This window comes from Procambarus clarkii, chromosome 29 (genome assembly GCF_040958095.1).
Source record: "Procambarus clarkii isolate CNS0578487 chromosome 29, FALCON_Pclarkii_2.0, whole genome shotgun sequence".
Classification (NCBI taxonomy): domain Eukaryota; kingdom Metazoa; phylum Arthropoda; class Malacostraca; order Decapoda; family Cambaridae; genus Procambarus; species Procambarus clarkii.
Window position 1 is genome coordinate 15860442 of NC_091178.1, and position 25964 is coordinate 15886405.

The 25964-nt window shown below is 44.7% G+C and overlaps 1 protein-coding gene and 1 long non-coding RNA gene across 2 annotated transcripts; one reads left to right on the forward strand and one right to left on the reverse strand.

The window, feature by feature from the left end:
• Positions 1-1277: 1277 nt before the first annotated feature.
• LOC123765099 (uncharacterized) lies at positions 1278-25696 on the reverse strand. The gene is made up of 3 exons (XM_045753548.2): positions 24345-25696; positions 7843-9020; positions 1278-3284 (listed from the first exon to the last, which is right to left on the reverse strand). The coding sequence occupies exons 2-3, from the start codon at positions 8959-8961 to the stop codon at positions 2979-2981; spliced, it is 1425 nt and encodes a 474-aa protein (XP_045609504.2). The 5' UTR covers positions 8962-9020; positions 24345-25696; the 3' UTR covers positions 1278-2978.
• Positions 15195-21300, forward strand: LOC138369735 (uncharacterized). Its single transcript, XR_011229906.1, has 2 exons — positions 15195-15399; positions 21073-21300. It is a non-coding gene; the product is annotated as an uncharacterized lncRNA (long non-coding RNA).
• Positions 25697-25964: the final 268 nt, after the last annotated feature.

Consider the following 25964-nt stretch of genomic DNA (forward strand, 5'->3'; position numbering starts at 1 on the left):
AAAATAAAACAAAAATATACAAAAATAAATTAATTTGCATGGCAAAGTAAAATTAATTAAATATAAATCAGGTTAATTTTATGAACTTAACATGCCCAAATTACAGTGGGAAATTTGCTGGATATAAACGAGTGTGACACAGCTGAGGAACAGTTGAGACAGCTAAGGCACAGCTGAAACAGAAGGTGAAGCAGGTCTGTGTCTCACATGAGACAGAGAGTGAAGCAGGTCTGTGCCTCACCTGAGACACAGCTGAGACAGAGAGTAAAGCAGGTCTGTGCCTCACCTGATGCACTTGAACATTCTATGGTCGCCAACACTGGCAGGAATGATGTGTAACTGGAATGTAATCATCAACTCAACACGAGGCGCTGGAACAGAGAATGCGCCTCAACAAAAACAATTTTCACGACACCAAATTTACCAGAAATGTTACATTTGTCAAATGCTTGATTCCTCCTTTGTTGACATTAATTAATTAGACCAAAAAGAAAAGTAATATGTGTTTTCTATACTGCTCAAATATTACCGACAGAAGTCATATATATATATATATATATATATATATATATATATATATATATATATATATATATATATATATATATATATATATATATATATATATATATATAACTGAAAACTCACACCCCAGAAGTGACTCGAACCCATACTCCCAGAAGCAACGCAACTGGTATGTACAAGACGCCTTAATCCACTTGACCATCACGACCGGACATAATGAGGTGATAGCCGAGGCTATTTGAACCACCCCACCGCCGGCACTCGGATAGTAATCTTGGGCATAGCATTTTACCAAATCACCTCATTCTTTGGGGCACACGTGAGGAACACAAATGCGAACAAGCCTGAATGGTCCCCAGGACAATATGCAACTATTGCATATTTAGTTGCATATTGTCCTGGGGATCATTCAGGCTTGTTCGCATTTGTGTTCCTCACGTGTGCCCCAAAGAATGGGGTGATTTGGTAAAATGCTATGCCCAAGATTACTATCCGAGTGCCGGCGGTGGGGTGGTTCAAATAGCCTCGGCTATCACCTCATTATGTCCGGTCGTGATGGTCAAGTGGATTAAGGCGTCTTGTACATACCAGTTGCGTTGCTTCTGGGAGTATGGGTTCGAGTCACTTCTGGGGTGTGAGTTTTCAGTTGCATATTGTCCTGGGGACCATTCAGGCTTGTTCGCATATATATATATATATATATATATATATATATATATATATATATATATATATATATATATATACATATGGCTATTCCAACAACCTAGAACAGCTACCAGGAAAGTTTAGCCCTGTAACATAAGGAAATCTCTTCATTCTTTTCATTTACATGTAACATTCACGGTGAAAATTAGTTTCTAATACTCGGCAGTAATAATTACGTAAGTCTAGACTAGATTTGATGGCTTCGCAGAAAGCCTTTAGAATTTACTCTTGTGGACGGTAGCTTGTCAGACGGAAGAACACACGCAGGGAACTGTTCACCGTGTTCACCGTCCTCACACACAGGACCAACACACTTCCAGGAGACAACAGTCAAATGGACAACATGCAACACTAAATTATTTGAAACACAAGTTTCACCTTAAAGCACATTTTGTATTATGAGTTACGCTTTCCACATCACTGTGAGTAGTGTTTAGACATCCTGTCAAACTTATTATTCATCTACCACTGTGTGTGTATATAATCTTTAACATGTTCCTGTGCAACATCATGATGATAAACAAATCCACAAGGGCCGTGACGAGGATTCGAACCTGCGTCCGGGAGCATCCCAGACACTGCCTTATGCTGTGCTCCCGGACGCAGGTTCGAATCCTCGTCACGGCTCTTGTGGATTTGTTCATTTGATGCATCACGTTAGTGTGATCTCTGTGTGTGATCATGATGATAGAAAGTCACTGTGCAACATTCCTTTAATCTGATTATTAACATCCCCGCCTATTCTTGGTAACTGTAGAGTGGCTGACACTGGAGGCTGACGCCGCCTGGGGCCCCAGTGTCCAGGATCACTGACCCTCGGGGGAGGGCAGCCCCGAGGCTCAGTGATCAGGGAAACAAGAAATTTATCGAATAAAATTTTCGTAGATATTGTAGAAAACGTTAATTTTCAGTCTTTGTTGTCGGAAGAAAATTAATTACACTAAATACGTTGATTCATTTCAAAGGAAAGGGAATAGTACACCATCCCATTACAATAATTCCAAACATAAGTGTGAAGAGGTGTTCTTTAAACTGGAGCTAATAACAGGGAAGATACAAAATCAAGACAATTTAACTGTAAATTATTCCCGTAACGAAAAATGTTCAAAGCCAACTTTCAACACCAATATTGGTTTACTCTAATCGACCCTCGCCCTGCAAAACCTCCAAAAGCGACGCAGGTAAATAGCGTCAAAAAACTCTCACCAGCTCCTGGACGGTCTGACATCACCTTGAGGGGGAATCCAGAAAGACAGGTAAATTGAGGAGGCGGGATGGAGCACGCAGGCGCAACACAGGTGTGGTGGGCGTAGCACAGCCTCCAGTCATGCTCATGCCTGGAGGGGACGGCCAATCACACGTTAATGTTGCTAATTCATCATATTTTCTCTAAACACCAGCACCTCCAGGTAGGACGAGGCGGCATCCTGGCCAAGATTTGCAACACCTCGGTTTTTTAGATCTTCAGGAAAGCGGGAGACCTAATTTCCTGAGAGGTCCACACTCGCAAGAATTCGGCGCCTTTCCCTACGATGTACACAATACATTTGACTTTATGATAACGAACAAATAGCTGTTATTATAAACTAGGTCCGTGTTATTTATCTGGCTTACAGTGTATATAAGGCAACCACTACAGGACAAATCTCATCATGTGAGTAAATCTTTCCTACTTGTATTCCCTTTTTTCTTGAATTACACGTAAATCTGTTTCTCTGTATGCGACATAGTCGGCGAGGAGCCTCTCACCGCTTCCGAGGTCGGGTCTTGATGGTCTTGGTGGGTTGTGGTGGGTCTACCCCGTAGACCTCCCGGTATTTTTGGCGATCCTGCAACTTTTGACGCAGGGTGAGGAGAGTGCTTGCCGACGCCCCTGTGCCCGGCCGCACATGCTTGCCCGTTAGGGCCCGGGGTGCGCGCTTACGGGTTCCCCCGCACGACTCCGTCGGGGACAAGTCCAGGTCCTCGCCACCCGTTGTACTGGAAGGTAATGTTCCACAGGGGGAACCAGCTGAAGGGGAGTGAGTGTCCGGCGTGGGTTGCGGCGTCTCCTGTCGGTAGAACAAACGTAAGACACCTTCCAGGTAAAGCAGGTAAAGACATATGCATTATATATATATATATATATATATATATATATATATATATATATATATATATATATATATATATATATATATATATATATGTATATATATATATATATATATATATATATATATATATATATATATATATATATGTATATATATATATATATATATATATATATATATATATATATATATATATATATATATATATATACATATATATATATATATATATATATATAAATAAAAGTGATAATAATTGAAGTTAGGTTTATTGGCTTTTGGCCACTGTAATATTTAAATAGAGGCGTTATTTAGGCAGAAGATAATGACTCATGTGTCTCCCGTATTCTTCCCGGAAATACATAATGAAACGTGTAGATGGCGTGAAAACAAATATAAATTATTCAATGCCGGCAGGTGCAATACCGCTAGTCATCACTAGAGGAGATTAGTGTGACTGAAGATCTTTTTCAGGAATAAATCCATATGGAAATTATTGCAACTCTATCTCTGTCGTCTGATTGTCATGTACGTTTATATCTAGTTATAATGTAATAGATCCACAACAATTGCAGGGACTGGACGTGTTACCAGTCAGCCTATTCATAGGTCTGTATTCATTACTATAGCCCAATGTGACAGGAAGGTCTCTCACTCATCTGTCTAGATGTTCGTGGTTAATTATATTTTTACGACAAGTCGGCGGGACAGAGTTATGCTCCGAAAATAATTTTAAACCAAATTCAAAGCAGCACTGCTCCAAAAAGATTAAATTAAATTTGAGAGCTTTGGAAGGCAGGCTTGTACGATAAGCACTCCGCCAACCTGCGTCATGAGGAATACGTTCCCTGATACCATAAAGAATACCTTTCCTGGTTTGCTGTTTTGTTGATAACTCACGCGACACTGTATCGATGGTATTGTGGAAGTACAGAAACATGCAGCTAACCTGACATAAGTTCCCCCTTTTTGATCTTCGTCATTAGCCACCGCCAACCAGGCAGGTTCTGAACACCTACAGAAGCAGTTCGACTCCACCCACAGAGCAAGCCTCCGCCACCCACAAGAGGCTACCCACTCTTCTTATCGAAAATTTCAATTTCTAAACACATTGAGAAATTTTAAATATCTGTTCTGCGAAAGATCTTCATTCAACATTTAATTAAGCATCCTAGAAAGTGTGCTACGCAAGACGTAATCAGCATCATACAATTCCTTAAGTTGAAAGGTGCGTTTAGGTGAAATTCAGCCCCGACCATCACAAAGACTTCCCTAGGCTCGCCTGGGGCATCGTATCGCTCATCATCTTGTCAGACTCTACCGTGGAGCTTCCTGTGAAATTTGTTAATTACAGGTTTATACCTTCTATTATATCAATTTAAAACAAAAAGGGGCATGCACCATTTTTGTTTTCATTGTCACATTATCTTAATTAGGCCACAAGGCTAATTATTATGTGACTAGCGGATTGGGGGTTACCAGGCGATGTGACAGAGTAACACGGGATGGCATGCGAGCTTATTGTGTTCCCCTGACTGAAAGAGCAATGGCAGTGATGGTGGTTGTTGGTGTGGTAATGGCAGTGATGGGGGTTATGGTGGTGGTAGTAGTAGTAGCATTGATGGTGGTGGTAGTACTAGTGGGAGTGATGGTGGTTGTTGTGATGGCTATGTTGAACTAAATTTCATTTTGGTAGTACGTGGTGGGTGAGCTGTGGACTGAGGAGACTATAGGGACCTTCATCCCCTCTTTGCTATTTCCCGGTATCAGGAAGCCGGGGCGCATCCGATCCCTTGATCGTCGTCGACCCTAAATCAACAACAACAACAACAACAACGACTCTGGTATGTAAATATCTACATTTCTTATCTTAGTTGCAAGTTTTGCAGCTTTGTCTGCAATATGTTTCGCTCACAATCGACTTGAGAATGGTCCAGGACGGACCGAAACGTCGTCGTCCCTTCACCTTCTAGTGTGTGGTCTGGTCAACATACTTTAGCCACGTTATTGTGACTCATCGCCTGCATATCATTCCCTATTATTCTCACATGACTTGGTAGTAGTGGTAATAGGTGGCTGCAATTGTGGTTGTACCTGTGGTGTGGGTGGTGTTGGTAGGGGTGGTGGTAAGGTTTGTGGTAGAGGTGGTAGAAGTGGTAGAAGTGGTTGTTGTAGCGATCGTAGTAGTGATAGAGGTAGTGGTATTGACTTTTCAACTATGTATGAAAAAAAATGTATTTTAAGCGTTTCATAAAACACATCCGAGAAGAGAGTGTACTAAAAAGAATTCGATGGAAATTTAAGAATAATTGGAGATGTTTGCGCGACGTCTGGGATTCGAGTATTGCGTGACGAGAAACGCTACGGGGGCAGTTGCTAGGTAAATATTTACCAGGTGGCCAAATGGCAGATACGTCAGGTCGGCCATGACAACTGACCTTCACATGCGGTAGAAGACAACGTTGAGACATTAAGCTGCAGAGGGAGAGGGAGGTATAACAAGTACAGCTGCTCCTGCTGCCTAGAGTGGAGTGTCTACCCCACACTGGAGATCCAGTGGTGGATCTCCAGGCTTATGGAGTAGTGGTTCCCAACCGGTGGTCTGCAGGACTATGAATTGCATTGCACTCTAACAAAATAAAAATCATTTGTGTGTCGAAATGAGTGCCTCCTGTTATTATTTACATGCCGTTTTAACAGATAATAACTTTGAGTTTTAACAGAATTTGTTGACATGTGGGTGTATGTATTTGTCGCAGTAATGGTTGCTGTTAATTTTGCTACCTTCATCTGTTGTTGATGTAAGGGGTCCAGAGGTGAGGACATGGTTGTAGGGGTCCACAGATGAGAACGTGTTTGTAGGGGTCCACATGAGAACGTGTTTTTAGGAGTCCAGAGGTGAGAACATGGTTGTAGGGGTCCACAGGTGAGAACATAGTTGTAGGGGTCCACAGGTGAGAACATGGTTGGAAAAGGGAAGAAAGAGACACAAAAAGTTGTGAAACTCTAGAGGACTGAAGAAGGCGGGGTCGGGTAAGAGAGCGGGCCCCCGGGGCTTACAAGGGCGTGAGACGGGCCGCCACTCCAAGGGTAATTTACGCTTTTTATTGGGGGATGGAGACCAGTAACCTTTTACTACACACATAACTTGCCTGCGACTAATTTACTTCGAATATCACTACTGAGGGAGAGAGAGAGAAGAGCATGTAGCTGTACTCACCTGGATGGGATGACAAGGTCAAGCTCCAATTACTAAGACCCGCTTTTGTTTGTGTACTCGACTATGTGGGTGTGTGTAGTGTTGAGTGTCAGCTCCTTAGCCTCACCTTTCAAACCGATATTCGTAAAAAAAAAACTCTCCTTCTCTAGTTTCTGTTTATCACTCATTCTTAATCTCTCCGCTCGGGAGTGCTGAGGTCCAGGCGTCTTAAGATGGGCCTCGTAGCTCAGGTCCATCAGAACTACAGCCAACCTTGGTGCTTAACTTCGGACCATTCCATGCCGGGGCAGCATATTAAAGACGTGTGTGTGTGTGTGTGTGTGTGTGTGTGTGTGTGTGTGTGTGTGTGTGTGTGTGTGTGTGTGTGTGTGTGTGTGTACTCATCTATTTGTGTCTGCAGGATCGAGCACTAGCTCTTGGACCCCACTTTTCTAGTAGCCGGTTGTCTAATGCAATGACGCCTGACCGTTTGTGGTGGTTGTTTTAAATTTAGCTACTGGGAACGAAATGTCCCTGTAGCACGGGCTATGGTGAGCCCGTAATTGAGTTCGGTTATTCGCGATAACCTTGTTACTGTGATATACGGGTCAAAATGTTAAATGGAGGTGGGGTTTTCTCCATTTTCCCCGTTTCTTTTTCGCTTCTGTTTTGGCGCACTGGTTTTAGTCTCGTTTTAATAACATTATCTTGGTGGCGGATGAAGATGCAGAATGTTCACTAGTGAGTCCCATTATTCAACTGCTTTTCTAATCATTGTAGTCGCTGTGGAATTTGCATCTAATGCAGCTGCTGTCGTTGGACTCCTGACCTATTTCCATATCATATATATTTTTAAAGTTTTTAATAGAATTTACTTCTACAACCTGCTTTTCCGCCTACTTCCTTCTGTCTTTTTGAGTTTGTATAGTAATCTGTTAGATACTGTATCAAAAGCTTTTTGCCAGTCCTGAAATACGCAATCTGCTCAAACATCTCAGTCTTGCCTTATTTTCGTTATCATATCACAGAATTCCAGTTGGTTCGTCAGGCATGATTTCTCTTCCATAAAACCATGTTGATGTTTGTTTACATACTTAATTCTATCTAAATGTGTAACCAGTCTTATCCACACCACACATGTTCAGACGCGAACCTCACCACACATGTTCACACATCTACGGTACCACACACGCACAGGCGCCGACAACAACGACTGCCACACACGCACCAACGACTGCCACACCCAGCATACATCACTGGGGACGTCTAACACGTCACATCTCTACACAACAATTAACATATATATGTGCTCACCTGACTGTTGAGTCTCGCTCGCAGGATGGAATTGATTTCTGAGAGCCGATCTTGCTCGTTGAGGTTGATGTCGTCCTCGTAGTCGTAACACTTATCCTCCAAACGAACCTGCTTCTCGTCCTCTGACTCGCAGTCCAGTCGAGTGTGTTCCTGCAGGTTGTGTTGTTGTTCCTGTAGATGGTGCTGCTGTTCCTGTAGATGGTGCTGCTGTTCCTGCAGGTGGTGCTGCTGTTCTTGCAGGCGGTGCTGCTGTTCCAGCTGCTTGGCCCGCAAGTTTTGGATGAGTTGGGAGCAGTAGGTGTAGTAAAGGATCTGGGACTGATGCACGGCCGCCAGCAGCGCCTCTGTATCCTTCAGGGCGGCTGGGTTCAGCAGGCCTTGGGAAACTGTCGATGTTTGTAGGCGAAGGAGAGCCGTCAGGAGCTGGCTCCCTGGTACGCCATCACTATCATCTGTGCTTATTCCAAAAGGGCTTGTGAGCACGGAGCTCCCGGCGTGGGGCGAGCACTGCCTCTGCCGCGGCCTCATCACTGACTGACTTAAGCCTTCTCCAACCTCCACTATATCACTATCACCCCTGGCCCGCCCCACCCCCATCACTCGACGCTTGTCGTTATTGTCGTTCCCGCTACTATTGCTGCTGATGGGGGCAGTGCCGTTCTTGTCTTCAGCAGATGGTGGCCGCAGACTTGACTCGCAGAGTGAATCAGAAGGTTTGGGGGACTCAAGTCTCGCTCTTTTACGAGCTACGTCCGGTGAAAGCCGATTTGAGACGTCCAAGACCGTAGAAGACGGCGGGGAATACCTGCCGATCCACGGGGATTGGCATTTGGGCGGTGGGGAGTGGGTCGTGTACGGGGGAGAGCCACGCGCCCGGCAGTGTCTCTTCTTGGGGATGGGGATGTAGCGGCTGACGGCCGCGGGAGCGGAGCGCGCCATTGCCTCTGAAGGCAGCTTGGCGAGTGGCTTCAGGACACACTCCACCGGGCGTCTTGGGTCGTGGCGGAGACGGGGCCACTCAGCGTGGTGAAGCATGAGGTGTCGACGGCTGGTGGTGGTGAGGTCCATGGGTAGGTCCTCGTGCGGTGGTCGTGCGCCGGCTAGTGTCACCACCTCCATGGCCTGGGATAACTACCACGCTCACGTCGAGGTCACCGCAAAGATGCCAACGATGCAACCTGTCAAGGAAAAAGAAGCAAGAATTGTGATATATTTATTGCATATAATTTCCTCTTATGTGCTGAAAAGTGAAAGAAATGTTGATGTGATAACATATCGAGCACTGTTGTCTTGCCATCACAAACACGCAAATTGATGGTCATTGTTCTGTTATATGGGAACAAAGCACATACAGTCTCCTGTTATATGGGAACAAAGCACATACAGTCTCCTGTTATATGGGAACAAAGCACATACAGTCTCCTGTTATATGGGAACAAAGCACATACAGTCTCCTGTTATATGGGAACAAAGCACATACAGTCTCCTGTCATTAACTTGGCCAACAGTGACAAACAGGAAAGGGGGGGGGCAGTGGAGCAATGACCACAACTACTAAACACACTACCGGAAGATGCAGAAAACCTTCCTTACGGCACTTTACCAGTTATCAGAATCTATACAAGAATTTTCTTTAAGTGTTCGTGTTCAGATACTCTAGAGGAGAAGTGTAGAGGGCGCAGCTCGAAGCACCAGGCGGCGCCACACAATGGCGACGCCATGGGGGTTGTGGACGCCTCCACAAGTGAAATAAATAAAGGGCTGTCGTCGTGTTGTGCTGTGTTGGGTTGTAATCTCCTGTTGTGCCGTGTTATGTTGTCTTGTACTGCGTCATATTGTCTTGTGCTGCGTTATACTGTAGTGTGTTGTAATATGGTGGGTTATAGTGCACTGTGATATGACACTGAGCTGCAATATGGTATGCAACTCATGGCATTATGGTGTTTTGCGGCGTGATGCATTCTATTGCGGTATAGTGTGCAGTGATGGGCTTTGGGCTTCATTCGTAGTTGAAGCGCTAGTTGAAGTAGTTGAAGTGTGACTTGTCGGGCGTTGTGGTCTTCCTGAAAACCCGTGAATTTCAGAACCAAAGAACGCAGACATCACTGACAGTTTTAATCCCCGCACCCGTTGCTGCAGTGATCTAGTTTCGCTGTCTTTGAAGATCTGTGACCGAGAATACTGCATCTTGAAGACACCATGAAAAGCAGCGAAGAAGTGCGTCTGTACGTAAGGAAGAGGGGGAAGGTTAGGGGTAGGGTTGAGGGGGGGGGGGGTGTATCCAGAGGAACGAAAGGTCTTAAATCTAGGAGGTAAATTTGGCGAAAATTATTTACCTGGTTATAAAACTGAAGTCAAGACAAACTTGAAAAAAATTGTGCTTCCCCCAAGGGCTCAGAGTAAGGGGGGGAGGGGGGTGGGGTGGGAGGGGGTTGGGGGTTGCTAATAATTTTCTTCGTCCTCCCCCTTCCCCTCCTTCACCCCCCTCCTCTTCATATATGCTACTTCCTACCTTCCTCTTCTCTTGCCACTTCCTTCAAGTTTCTACCCTCCTCCTTTGTACTCCTCCTCTCTTCGTCTACACCTTCTCCTCCTCTCTTCGTTTTTCCCTTCTTCCTCATGCTTTTTTTATCCACCAGTTTCTCTTTTTTTTTTTTTTACTCCTCACTCGTCCGTCTCTTACCTTCTCCTCCCCAATATTATGGCCGCCAGTCCATCTTAGTGAACACTCCGCTCCCGCAACATGGCGGCCAAGCTCGACTCCTCCACAACAATACTGAAGGTGACACTCATTTTATCTTTATCTCCTCACACTAACTTCTTCATTTCTCCTCTCTCCATCTGCTTCCAGATCTTCCCACCTACCACTAAGACTTCCCACCTACCACTAAGACTTCCCACCTACCACAAAGCCTTCCCACCTACCACAAGACCTTCCCACCTACCACTAAGACTTCCCACCTACCACTAAGACTTCCCACCTACCACAAAGCCTTCCCACCTACCACAAGACCTTCCCACCTACCACAAGACCTTCCCACCTACCACAAGACCTTCCCACCTACCACAAGACCTTCCCACCTACCACAAGACCTTCCCACCTACCACAAAGCCTTCCCACCTACCACAAGACCTTCCCACCTACCACAAAGCCTTCCCACCTACCACAAGACCTTCCCACCTATTAATCTCAAGGCTGCCTATAAAGCCTGTTCCTCTCTTTCCTAGTTAAGCTCCAAGTTGTAGTGGAACTCGGGGCAAGATCTGGATGACTCAAGCGTGCAGTCGACACGACTATTACAATACAATTCATTCTTCAACTATTATATAATTCGGTGAGAAAGACAGATACGTAGATTATAAAACAAATAGAAAATATAATTTGTAACTGTTGAAGAAAAACGCACCAAATTCAAATTGAAATAAGATTTTTGAGGTATAATTACACACACAAAGGGATGAGGCAGCTCCAGCTATTCTCACCCTGTTCAGCACAACGTGTTTATATATAAATAGACACATCACAAACAATAAGTATATACCGAACATTCTAAGTGATACACATATACATTTTTTCTTTACATATACAATATGTTACAAGATGTACACACAAATACTTATATGGTTTGGTACACAGACAATTTGCAATATTCAGATAATTCAACAAAGTTACAGTCTTGGTGCAAAATTCTTATTTCTCTCCAGAATATCATCAACCTTTCCGTTGTGACACATCCAGGCTATTTGTTCAGGAAGAGTCCTTATCTCAGTGTTTCTATATAAATTAATCAACGGACAATCAAGAACATAATGGGCAAGGGTGTGAGACCTTAATATATCACATAGTTTACACTTGGTGTCATTATCATTAACACCTGTACCATGTTCCCAGTAATATTTGTACCCAAGCCTGAGCCGCATGTGCAGAGTCACTCCAAGCATTTCTCCTGTTACCATAAGTGAAATGGGTGTTTTGACTCACACACACGTAGTGTTGCATGGTTTGGCTTCCCTCATACATTATACCTCTCCTCGCCACTTCTGCCTGTGCTTGAATATTTCTAATTTTGCTTCTTATTTGTCTCATTGTTAAAACACATTCAATGTCAACTTGTAGTTTTGATGTGGCGCGTTTGGCCATGTCATCCGCCACCTCGTTGAACACTATTCCAACATGAGATGGAATCCACAGGAATTTCACATTGTGACCTTTCAGCTGTATCTCATTTATCATTTTCTTACAATCCTCAACTATGGACATGAATATTGGATTTCGACTGTTTAAGGAGTCAAGTGCTCCTCGGCTATCAACAAATACAAAAACATATTTTTCGTCTTGACGTACTTCCTCCAAACCAGGCAGAATGGCCTGCAGTTCAGCTTGTGTTGATGATATATAATTACTAAGTAGAAGTACAATTTTCCTGTCCACAGTTCCAAGCTCAGAATATTCCATTATTAGGACACCACACCCTGCCCTGCGCCTTTAGAGGATGCTGTCAGGCTTTACATAAGGTGCTGATATGATTTATTTCACCATTTTTACTCTGGCATGTGTATCTAACATACATGCGCAGATACTTGTACTTCTGAACACGGCTCAGTTCTTTAAGCATTTAGAGTGTTATATTTCTTCGTTTCCTATACCCATATTTGACTCCAAACGTAGATAGATATACAGTTAATTAATAATATTATATATAAATAAATAAATAAATATATATATATATATATATATATATATATATATATATATATATATATATATATATATATATATATATGCGTAAAATCCACAGAGAAATGGGAAAGAGAGATGAACGTTTCGGCCGATCTGGGCCTTTGTCAACACCGGACTGATTCTATTAATTTCTCAGAGGACAAACGTTCTATTTGTCGTAAACTATTCTTTCTAACGTCTCTGTAGCTCATCTGGGTACTAAGTTTCCACCTGTGTTCCCTTGTTCGTGTTCCACCCGTGCTGAAGAGTTTGTCTTTGTCCACCCTGTCAATTCCCCTGAGAATTTTGTAGGTGGTGATCATGTCTCTCCTTACTCTTCTGTCTTCCAGGGACGTGAGGTTTAGCTCCCTTAGTCTTTCCTCGTAGCTCATACCTCTCAGTTCTGGGACTAACCTGGTGGCATACCTCTGAATCTTCTCTAACTTTGTCTTGTGTTTAAATAGGGATGGGCTCCAGGCTGGAGCTGCATACTCCAAGATTGGTCTAAGTGGTATACAAGGTCCGGAACGATTCCTTATACAAGATTCTAAAGGCAGTTCTTATGTTGGCCAATCTAGCATATGCCGCTGATGATATCCTTTTGGTGTGGGTTTCTGGGAACAGGTTCGGTGTGATATCAAACCCCCAGATATTTCTCTCTATTTGACTCTTTCAAGATTTCACCTCCCAGATGGTACCTTGTGTTCAGCCTCATGAACAGAGGCAGAGCGAGATGACATGAACAGGGGCAGGACTAGAGGACGTGAACAGGGGTGCAGGGCGAGAGATAAACAGGGTGCAGGGCGTGATGACACGGGTAAAACTATCTACTCAGATGAGCTATGCGGATGTAAGGATGTCCATCTTCAGTGGAAGAGTAGTAAACAAGTGGATAGAGCGACTGAATGGTGGGGTCCAGGAGCTGACGCTCGCCCTGCAAGCAGAAATATGTGAGTACACGATGACTGCCGCCACACCGCAGCCAGTGTTGCAGCAGCAAGCAGAACAGCAGCCAGTTGCAGGGACTGAGGGGGGTGGAGGGGGGGGCTGTGTGGGGAGGCCGTCCACAGGTGTGTGAGGAAGCAGCAGAGCGGCCAAGCTAACTTGGCTGCTCCAAGAACCTCTATATTATCTTGGCTAATTGTGGAGATGACCCCTTCTCTCTGCTGCGCCTCGCCTCCTCTCCCAATTACTTGCATACGCATTTGGTATTGTTTCCTTGCTTGTCTCTTTTATTATCTACCTCCCCCTCGTTTCTCTTCTCTTCTTGGCTACATTCTCTTTCTCTTCCCATTCTCTGTTAGACTGCATAAACCTTTCCCCAGATGTCTTGGTGGAGTTTAAGGAGAGCGAGCACGTGTTGTGGGCCGTGACACCAGTAACTGAACTGTTTCCACCAGTGCTTCCTGTCCCCTCGCCGGCCTCGGAAGACCTGTCTTGCCACGGCACGGTCACCAGCCTCCTCACGGCACGGTCACCACCATTGTCACCCGGGACACCGTCACGGGGCACCCTCACGCATGTTTTTGTAATAATAGGTATTTGTATGGTCAGCACAGTAACCGGACCAGGCAATGTGATGTAGATATGGCGCGAATTCGCCTTGGCTATAGGCACATCTGGCAGGTTAGTGAGGCTGAGCCACTACCAGAATACTCAGATTGTAAACTCTGTGATAAACCATTATTGCATTCACTAGAACACTATATTGTTGAATGTGAAACCGTAAAGGACTTTAGACCTCCTGGCCTCTTGTACCACCAACTGTGTAACTATTTTATTGACTCAGGTGTTCTGGACGACATCCTAACAATTTATCCAAAATTTGCTTGTCCATTTTAAAGAGTGAAGAATAATTTTATTTATATTACTTCTAAGCTGCATCACTTATGAACCCATCCCTGCCCTTGTGTGGCAGTGCACAATAGAAAGTTGTTTTCACATATTCATACATTAAAACATTGATTGTAACCATGATATATATGTGCTTCCGCCTACACTTTAGACTTATTGTCTTGTGTATGACCCTCTGTCCTGCGTGACAGTGAATACCAGCATTATCCTCACTTTAATAAGACTTAATTGAAATCCTCAAATTAGGCAAAATTGTAATTAATTTTGTCAATAAGGATGTTAATTAATAATAAGCCTCACGCAGTGCCGCGAGGCCTACGGCCCACACCTTCAGCAAGTCTGGTTATTGCGTTGTCTATTGTATCGAAGGCTTGTGGTGACTGGGCCTCGGCGGGGGTGTATAAATATGGCTCCCCCTCCACCCCTGCCTGGCAGCTCCGGGACTCCCCGCCCGCCCTCCTCATCCTCCTCTCACCTTCCTCCTTCCCGTCAACATTCTCCCGTTTTTCTCTCTTGTTTTACTTCCCTTCCTCCTTACCAACTTATAATTAGTCCTTCCTTTCTTTCGTCCCTTCATCCCTGTGTTCCCCTTGACCCCACCTTTAGGTTATTCCCGCCACCTCCTTGCGTCAGGTTCTGTCATACATGTAAACAAAGGTACGAGTATTGCCAGATACCTGTACGACGTCGCGATGATCCAACACTCGTTTTTATTTTAAACTGACCAGACCACACACAAGAAGGTGAAGGAACGACGACGTTTCGGTCCGTCCTGGACCATTCTCAAGTCGATTGTGAGAATGGTCCAGGACGGACCGAAACGTCGTCGTCCCTTCACCTTCTAGTGTGTGGTCTGGTCAACTTACTTTAGCCACGTTATTGTGACTCATCGCCTGTATATTTTAAACTATGAAGGTCGAACTAAAATAAGTGTTGGTACCAGTCACGGTGTCTGGCCAGAGGTGCAGCAGCAGCAGGAGTAGGTAAGCCGAGCACTCAGCGCCCTGCATATATAACACCACCTTAGCTCACTCATCCACTTACTCACCATGCCAGGTTTAAATGCAATTTTTTTTTGTCTTCTAGAATGTTGTAATTTGTGATGCGTTTCGTCAACAAGCGTGTAAGTGTCAGTAGTTATGTGTGTGTGGGGGGCCTCGCGTGTGTCTAAAGGACCCGACACTCAGGTGATAATCACTGGGATCTTGGCGCGGGAGGTGAGCACAGGGTGCCACAGGGTGCCACAGGGTACAGCACACAACTGGACACCTACAGTTCTCTCTGTGGGGAATGTAAGATTAAAATTTAAATTTTGCCCCGAGGGGCGAGTTTATTGGGCAGCGCCACTCATCTTGTGAGTGGACACACCGCCATGGCAGCATGTACAACACTCCCCAATAGGAAGAAAACCCGCTGGGTTGTTCATCCTGTCACTTGTACCCAGACACAGCTGGAACTTGCTTAACTGTCTCAAGTGAACAGCTCCTCAAACAAGAAGATTAACATCTATCAACCTTAAAAGCTTGCGTTATCTTGCGGGTGCAAAATGTGGGAATCTTTTAAGAACAGTATCATTATTTGACAAATAGTGTTTTCCTAACTCAAACAATGTGGGGTTTATTATTGTAAGATGTTGTGGTGTGTGTCTTACCCAGTGAAGTTGCGGCTCCTCATTGCTGTCTCTACCTCCTCTTCACAATCGACTTGAGAATGGTCCAGGACGGACCGAAACGTCGTCGTCCCTTCACCTTCTAGTGTGTGGTCTGGTCAACATCCTCATTGCTTGCTACACGAAAGTGTATTGTGAATTCTTGAATAATCTATGTTTTTCAAGATGTAAATGAATGGCTTTTAATGTATGTATTCTCCATACATTTGTTCTATTCTGAGAGAATATATCGTTATTGGATTGGCACAAGACTTTTAACCCCGCATCCCCGTGAACCGTGTCCGCGCGGTGGTGGCACTGGCCGGGGTGGCACTGGCCGGGGTGGCACTGGCCGGGGTGGCACTGGCCGGGGTGGCACTGGCCGGGGTGGCACTGGCCGGGGTGGCAAGGAAGGTGTTCTAATGGATGAACAAGTGCCTAAGGAACACAAGGAGACACAGTGATGGGACACTCATCAGACTCTCCCATTACTGTAAAATCCCATTACCAGTGTGACCCAACAGGTGTCAGCACGCAGACCATCCTATTCCTGACTTCCAGATGGCACAGACTTCTTATCTAAGTTTTCAGAAGACGAAAACTTATGAAGAGGATGAACACGGTAGAAAACTGCACGAAAACCTGGACAGACTGCAGGTACTGCTGATAAAAATAACTAGGCCAATTCTTGTAAATGAATATAGGTAATTTTAAGCAGGTATATGCAAACTCTCATGTTTGCGGACGAATTGCCGAGTGACAAAAAAAAATTACCAGTCACATCCGTACACGGAACACCTGAAGCACCAATCAAGTTTGAACTCCTGAGAGGTTTGACTCAAGCATTCACCCAGCACTATGAGATGTCTATAACCTTGCCCCATACATCACTGTCCTACACAGTGGGGTACAGACGACTTCTGACCACTGTTAAGAGGCTAAGCGCTTTCCCTTCCCTTACTGGACTCTAAATCTAGTCAAACATAAGATGAATTCCAAGAGCTAAGAAGCATGAGCTACGAGGAAAGGCTACATAAATAGAGCCTCACGTTGCTGGAAAACAAAAGAGTTAAGAGAGACATGATTACAACATACAAAATTCTCAGGGGAAATTAATAAGGTAGATAAAGACAGAGTATTTAGCAGAGGTGGGACTCGTACAAGGCGGCACAGAGGCTTACTGCCCAAATGAGCCACAGAGACATTATAAATAATGTTTTCAGTGTCAGTGTTAACAAATGGAATGCCCTTAGAGGAGAGGTGGTGCTCCATACACAGTTTATAATGCAGAAATAATAGAGCCAGGGCTCAGGACCCCGCCCACCAGGTGGCTGGCCTGCCCGACCACGCATACACAACATAACAGCCCCTCAATTTAGCGGGCCGACATGATTTATAGTACATCACATTTTGACGTTGGGGCATACGTCAACCTGCGATGTCGTATTTGAGAATGCAACTTGGCAATCAGTTAAGATGCGCGACCAAAGAGCCGAAGCTCAACCCTCGCAAGCACCACTAGGTGAGAACACACACGAACAATAGTGAAAACAATGACCACAATAGGTGTGATAGCGTCCAGAAAAGAGCAGCAGCGCCTAGACCTAAGTTTAACCTTGCCTGTGCACTGTGAGAGTGTTGGCACACAGGTCCTGAGCGGCTTCATTCACTCACTGAGGACTGATGACGGATGCCAGATTTGAGTTGCTGGAAGTCGCGAGCTGGGGAACTAAAAGTCACGAATTTTACCATAGAACTAGCATAAATATATTTTTTTTAGCTGATTGAATCCCTTTTCAGAGTACACAGGCCAGCTTATCCTAACAGTAGCCGAAAAGAGTAGTAAGTAGCAACATACACAGCTGGCATTTCAATTGGGCTACCAGTAGCCCAGTTTGGGCTACAAGTAGCCCAATCTGGCAACTCAGATGTCAGGGTCTGCCACACACCCACTTGTTGTCGCACATAACTCATACCTCCAGAGAACGATGTGTTGCGTAGTGAGATGAACCTCACGAGAGAGAGAGAGAGAGAGAGAGAGAGAGAGAGAGAGAGAGAGAGAGAGAGAGAGAGAGAGAGAGAGAGAGAGAGAGAGAGAGAGAGAGAGAGAGAGAGATGACCAGATAATTAAATCGACGATACAATATTTCAAAATATACATAAAATAACAAGATACGGAAGTTAATTAGTTGTTACATATATTACATATACAAAAAGCCGCCAGTAAGCAGAGCGCCCTCGTGAACAGGATCAAACAGAGACGCCCAAAATACATTCGAATTCCGTTAGCAAAAACAAACAACAACTATATCTGGAAGCATATATATATGTCATATATATATATATATATATATATATATATATATATATATATATATATATATTATATATATATATATATATATATGTGTGTGTTCTCTTCACCGTCACCCCACGGTGAAGAGAGGCTCACTGTGACGAGACGGGGGGGGAAGGGGTGAGGATGGGTGGGGGTGAGGGGGAGGGAGGGGCGTACAGAACAGCTTACCTAACAATACTTACCTGACTTACGCACACACAAATCATATTATTAACGTGATGTATCAGTGAGAAAATCAAATGGAGCAACGCGGAGGATTCGAACCTCCACTATGGGTAATATTGCCCATTTCTGCACTTTCTAAGAAATTTCTAATATTTCTAACAATTCTAATAATTCTGCCCCTAAGAAATATTACCGGAACAACCGTGGACATCTTCAAGAGAAGACTTGATCAGAATCTCTAATTTCTAAAACTCCAAAACTAGGTTTAATTTCTAAAACTAGGTTTAGAATCTCTTATGTATGGGACACCATCTCACATAAATATAACCCATCATGATGTGACACAGATCTTGCAGCCAAATTAGCGTGTAACAAAGATGAAGTTAAATTAGACCTAGGCATCCCCATCTATGCTGTCAAGACTATATTGTTCCAAACACTCAGGTCTATAAGAGAAAATTTACTGACTCCCAAATGCCTGAAAACACCAATATGGCGGCATGTCCACTCACAAGATGAGTGGCGCTGCCCAATAAACTCGCCCCTCGGGGCAAAATTAAAAAAAAAAATTAAACCATTATAATAGGCTATGGTTTGTTAAAATCCAAAAAACTGACGTACATGGGCAGCACAGAACGTCCACCAGCCAGTGCGACACAGTGGCTGCCAACTTACTCATGAAGAACTCTCCAGTCCCCAGGCGGAACGTCTTGAAAGAGACGAATGTTGTTTATGTCTTCACATTCCCACTTGGGGACTGTCAGCCCAATGATCTTAGCATACAGGCAAGACAACAACATTTCTTTCAAGACGTCTGGCACTGCACAACCAGCAAGACCCCATCAAAGAACATGTGGGCTTTACATACAACTATATGTAAATATAGTTGTATGTATGCACATTGCCTTCTGACAGGTGTAATTGTCAGTGTCATGCCACAAGTGACATATCACCTGGGTTATGACACGAGTGACACATGACAGGTATTATGGCATGAGTGACACGTCACAGGTGTCATGTCATCAGTGACACGTCACAGGTGTTATGACACGAGTGACACGTGACAGGTGTCATGTGATCAGTGATAGGTGTCATGTCATGACAAGTGACAGGTGTCATGTCATGAGTGACACATGGCAGTTACCATGTCACCAAGAGTACTGAAGAGCGATAGGCCAGAAATATACATGTCTGTAAGTATCTTTCATGTAATGAATTCATGAATATATGTGTATGTTTTTTGTGTGCATGTATGTGTGCATGTATTTATGCATGTGTACATGTGCATATTACATATCTTTGTTTAAATTTGTTGCTATGAATATTTACGTTTCTCTGAAAGTATATATATATATATATATATATATATATATATATATATATATATATATATATATATATATATATATATATATATATATATATATATATATACTATTTGTATCTGCGGAATCGAGTTATTAGCTCTTGGACCCCGCCTTTCTAACCTATTTATTTTTCCTCTATTATATCTACTACATATATTTCTCTCTAACACACACACACACACACACACACACACACACACACACACACAGGAAGCAGCCCGTAGCAGCTGTCTAACTCTCATGTACATATTTCCTGCCAGGTGAACAGGGTCATCAGGGTGAAAGAAACGCTGCCTATTTGTTGGTGCCGGGGATCGAACCCGGGCCCTACGACGCCAGAATCTAGTGTATGAGTACACAGGGTACACACCACTCATGTATGAGAGTATGCATGCATATACACGTATTATATTGAACCCCAATTAAGGTATACAGGTTCTTGTAACGTTGTAGACTTGTGTGTGGTATTAATAGCCGTCCCGGACCCTTTTGTGTACCGTGGGTCTGTGCCCCCCCTCGGAGAGATCACACGGAGGGGGGGGGGGAGAAGGGGGGCACGTATGTAATAGGGGGGAGGTAGATTGAATAGGGGTGTGTTGTCATAGTGCTGGGATAAATGTAATGAGGAAGTAGATATAATAGGGTAAAGTTTATGCTATGGTATTGGAGTAGATGTAATATGGATGGGGGGTAGATGTAGTAGGTGTTCTAGTATATGAAATAGGGTGGTTGTAGATACAAGAGGGTGGTGGTGGTGGTAGGGGGCAGGGAGACCCCAGGCCAACTACTGACCAGCCCCCACCATACAACCCTCCCCCCCCCCCCCCATAACAATGGTCTAACACCCGGGTACCTATTTACTGATGTTAGGTAAACAAAATTTTCAGCCGAAATGAAATATTCCCTTGACACTTCTCTCCTTACTTGTGTAAAGGAGGAATGTATATATTTATCTCTCAGAATGTTCGGTAATGTGTTTATTGTTTGTGATGTGTGTGTCTATGTATGTATTAACACGATGTACTGAATGGGGTGAGAATAGCTTGAGCTGCCTCATCCCTTTGTGTGTATTTTACCTCAATAAACTTATTTCAATTTCAACTTCTCTCCTGCCCAGGGAACTGGAGGAGGGTTCTGAGGAGACCACTGCGCTACAGGGCGCATGCAACAGCTGCGGGAGGGGGAAGGGGAGATGACAGAATGTGCACGAATGAACGAATTCGTGCACATTATGTACGAAAATAGCTCCCTCGGAAACAGGGAGCTATTTTCAAAGCACTGAGGAGGTGTCTATGACCTTTCTTAATACATCTAAGAAATGATCGATTAAAGCCATCGTTTTTAATTCAGACTATTGTATTAATCCTGTACCAGACCTGTACCTCACCTGTGTCAACCTTAACCTTTGTTCAGGTTGTACCACCGTCACGCTGGGAGGACTAGCAAAGGTTCAGAACAAGAGATGATCGCGGCTGAGACAAAATTCTTGGACTGGCTTCCCAAGACGCAGGTGGTCGGAGACAATGAACACACCTACACCCACCAGTACACAGCCCAAGGAACACACCTACACCCACCAGTACACAGCCCAAGAACACACCTACACCCACCAGTACACAGCCCAAGGAACACACCTACACCCACCAGTACACAGACCAAGGAACACACCTACACCCACCAGTACACAGACCAAGGAACACACCTACACCCACCAGTACACAGCCCAAGGAACACACCTACACCCACCAGTACACAGCCCAAGGAACACACCTACACCCACCAGTACACAGCCCAAGGAACACACCTACACCCACCAGTACACAGTCCAAGGAACACACCTACACCCACTAGTACACAGCCCAAGGAACACACCTACACCCACCAGTACACAGCCCAAGGAACACACCTACACCCACCAGTACACAGACCAAGGAACACACCTACACCCACCAGTACACAGCTCAAGAACACACCTACACCCACCAGTACACAGCCCAAGAACACACCTACACCCACCAGTACACAGCTCAAGAACACACCTACACCCACCAGTACACAGCCCAAGAACACACCTACACCCACCAGTACACAGCTCAAGAACACACCTACACCCACCAGTACACAGCCCAAGGAACACACCTACACCCACCAGTACACAACCCAAGGAACACACCTACACCCACCAGTACACAGCCCAAGGAACACACCTACACCCACCAGTACACAACCCAAGGAACACACCTACACCCACCAGTACACAACCCAAGGAACACACCTACACCCACCAGTACACAGCCCAAGGAACACACCTACACCCACCAGTACACAGACCAAGGAACACACCTACACCCACCAGTACACAGCCCAAGGAACACACCTACACCCACCAGTACACAGCCCAAGGAACACACCTACACCCACCAGTACACAACCCAAGGAACACACCTACACCCACCAGTACACAGCCCAAGGAACACACCTACACCCACCAGTACACAGACCAAGGAACACACCTACACCCACCAGTACACAGCCCAAGGAACACACCTACACCCACCAGTACACAGCCCAAGGAACACACCTACACCCACCAGTACACAGCCCAAGGAACACACCTACACCCACCAGTACACAGCCCAAGGAACACACCTACACCCACCAGTACACAGCCCAAGGAACACACCTACACCCACCAGTACACAACCCAAGGAACACACCTACACCCACCAGTACACAGCCCAAGGAACACACCTACACCCACCAGTACACAGACCAAGGAACACACCTACACCCACCAGTACACAGACCAAGGAACACACCTACACCCACCAGTACACAGCCCAAGGAACACACCTACACCCACCAGTACACAGACCAAGGAACACACCTACACCCACCAGTACACAGACCAAGGAACCTGGCAACAATATAGGAATATTAAAAAGCAATTTGATGCCCCGAACAACGTGATTCAGCTTTATAATTCTTAGAATTAAAGACGCCATCAATTAAATAAGACTAGGAGGTTACATTGCGCCGGTTACCTTGCGACGATTTCGGGGCTTAGCGTTCCCGCGGCCCGGTCCTCGACCAGGCCTGCTGGTCGAGGCCTGGTCTTTGCCCAGGAGAGGCAATGGTATTTCATCGAAATTCTCTAGTCGGAATAGGTTGAAGCGTTTGTGAGGGAGCTCGAACAAGGATTGACTGTTCAGGCAATGTGACAAGTGCATGCTTCCATGGTATCTATATTTATGAATCGTGAAGACTGCCAATAGTACAGTAATAGTATACCATAGCGTACACACACACACACACACACACACACACACACACACACACACACACACACACACACACACACACACACACATAGGGTAGGGGGCCGTGGCTGAGTGGACAGCGCTTGGGTCTCGTAATCCCAGGGGTCCGGGTTCGATCTGGGTTCGTTGGAAACAGATGGGCAGAGTTTCTTTCACCTTGATGCCCCTGTTACCTAGTAGTAAATAGGTACCTGGGAGTTAGACATCTATTACGGGCTATTTCTTTGGTGTGTGTACTTGGGGAAAAAATTAATTAGTTAGTAGTTAGTAACAGTTGATTGCGAGTTGAGACGCGGGCCAAAAGAGTAGAGCTCAACCCCCGCAAACACAACAAGGTGAATACACATACACACAAACACACACACGCTGGCTACTTAGTATAATTGCACATTCAATAAAACAGTTATGAGAACTGCACGTTCGGGCCAGCTAACATTGCAGTGATATAAAACATTATTTTAAACTTTCACGCGCAAGCTCCGAATGTCACAATATCATCTGCAACTTGTTTATGACAAACTGGATTAAGTCATTTACAAGTGAGGTGCGGAGGGCTTCCAGGACGGGCGGCGGCCTCCAGCGACGCCAGTAACAGTGCTGGAATACGTTGTGTGGAGTGTGGAGGCGGCGGGACAAAGAAGTAACAAGGGCCGATTTACTCCTGAATGTTTCAAGAATAGTTTGATGGTGGCGCGGAGTGTGGCGCTCGTCCCCACCACAAATAGACGCTATAACCTACACACACACACTTTCCCTTACATGTCAACTCTCTTAATCTAACACTGTTATTGTTTCCGCTGAGGGCTGGCCGGAAAGTGTACGTAAACACGTGTTACAGTCACACATTCGTAACCACCTACTGTTTTCCATTTCAATTTATTATCCTATTTATCATGTATTAAAACTACATTGTCTTAATTACAATCGAAACTAATTAGGAACTAAAGGTTATGCCGTTGATCAATCACACTCTGCGTGGCGCAATTAGAATGTATCAATACCTATTTACTTCACTCTGCTAATGCATAACTAACTAGTGAGATGTTTAAGCGGGTCCGAGGTAGCTTACCAGGTGAGCGCGGGCAGCAAGAGTAGAGATGATCCTCAGGTATGTCTCTCGGCCCACACATGTCACTCCTCTCTCACACTACTTCGATAAAATGTCTTCTTTTCAATCCATTAAATATTTCCGAGGCAGAGAGACGCACCCTTGTCACTGTCAGTGTCGCGTAAACACCTGCGAGCGGCAAATTTCTCTCACGCTCTCAACACGGCGTCTACGGTATTCAGTCTATGCTCTTAGTAACACAAAATTCCTTTAGAACACAAAAGCTGGTTGTTGGGGAGGACCCCGGCGCTTGAACGCAGGCACTAGCTGGTCCTGTACGCCTCTGTGGGTTTCCACCTTGCGAGGGTGTGTGTGTGTGTGTGTGTGTGTGTGTGTGTGTGTGTGTGTGTGTGTGTGTGTGTGTGTGTGTGTGTGTGTGTGTGTGTGTGTATGTGTGTGTGTGTGTATACGTGTACTGAGAGACTTTGTTGCTAAAATTGAAGTAGTCAGTCAGCGTGTGAGAAAGATTCACTTGTCCTTCTCTTTGCGTCAATTATTAGCAATTTTCTCTCCTCAATTATCTTATAATTAACGACGGATAATTTGCTTCGTGATTAACACATTTTCTGCCGAGTACAGCCGGCGGGAATTATGCAAGAGTCCCTCCCAAAAGCGGCGGTAAAATAACTAGGGAGGACTGGCGGCCACCTCCGCGCCGCTGCCTGAATGGCGCGGGGGGGAAAGAAAACGGGCCAAGAATTGCGAGCCCAAAATAGCATCGAAGTGATACTGCAAAGTGGAGGCTATTTCTCGACCAGGTCGCTTCGTACACAAGCTGGACCAGGACGTCCCCCTCCCTATGCGACACATCCTCCTGATAACACAGTACTTTTTGTAACTATGTGGACGATCGTACAAATATCAACGTGATAGACAAATAGAAAGTAGAATTTGGTACTATTTATTTGATAAGAGTCCAGAAGAGATGAAGGGAAGGGAACTACCAGGAGAATTACCAACTATATTAGGAATTACCAAGGAATTACCACTATATAGCACTTGGAAGGGGTAAGGATAAGGATTTGGAATGGGACGGGGGGAAGGAATGGTGCCCAACCACTTGGATGGTCAGGGATTGAACGCCGATCTGCATGAAGCGGAAACCGTCACTCTACCGTTGCTCTGAAGATCATCATTAGTTAATCTTCAAACATGACTTTTAATGAATGTTCATTTCCTTTAACAATAATATGATAATATTCACAATCATTAATTATTTTCTGGCATTCGCCGTGTCTCTTCCTTTGTGTTTTCTCAGAGAGACACGTGGCTACATGCGGCCAGTAACACGGGAGGACTTCAACACGTCCACAAGTTGAGGAATACTTGAAACAAAAACAAATACAGTTTTACTAAAAATAAGTAAATAAGTAAGGTGTGTGTGTGTGTAATTATCTCAGTGTAGTTACAGGATGAGAGCTACACTCGTGGAGTCCTGTCTTCCCAGTTCTCTTTGTCGTATAACGCTTCTAAACAGTGTGTGTGTGTGTGTGTGTGTGTGTGTGTGTGTGTGTGTGTGTGTGTGTGTGTGTGTGTGTGTGTGTGTGTGTGTGTGTTTATTTGTGCTTGTGTGTGAGCGTG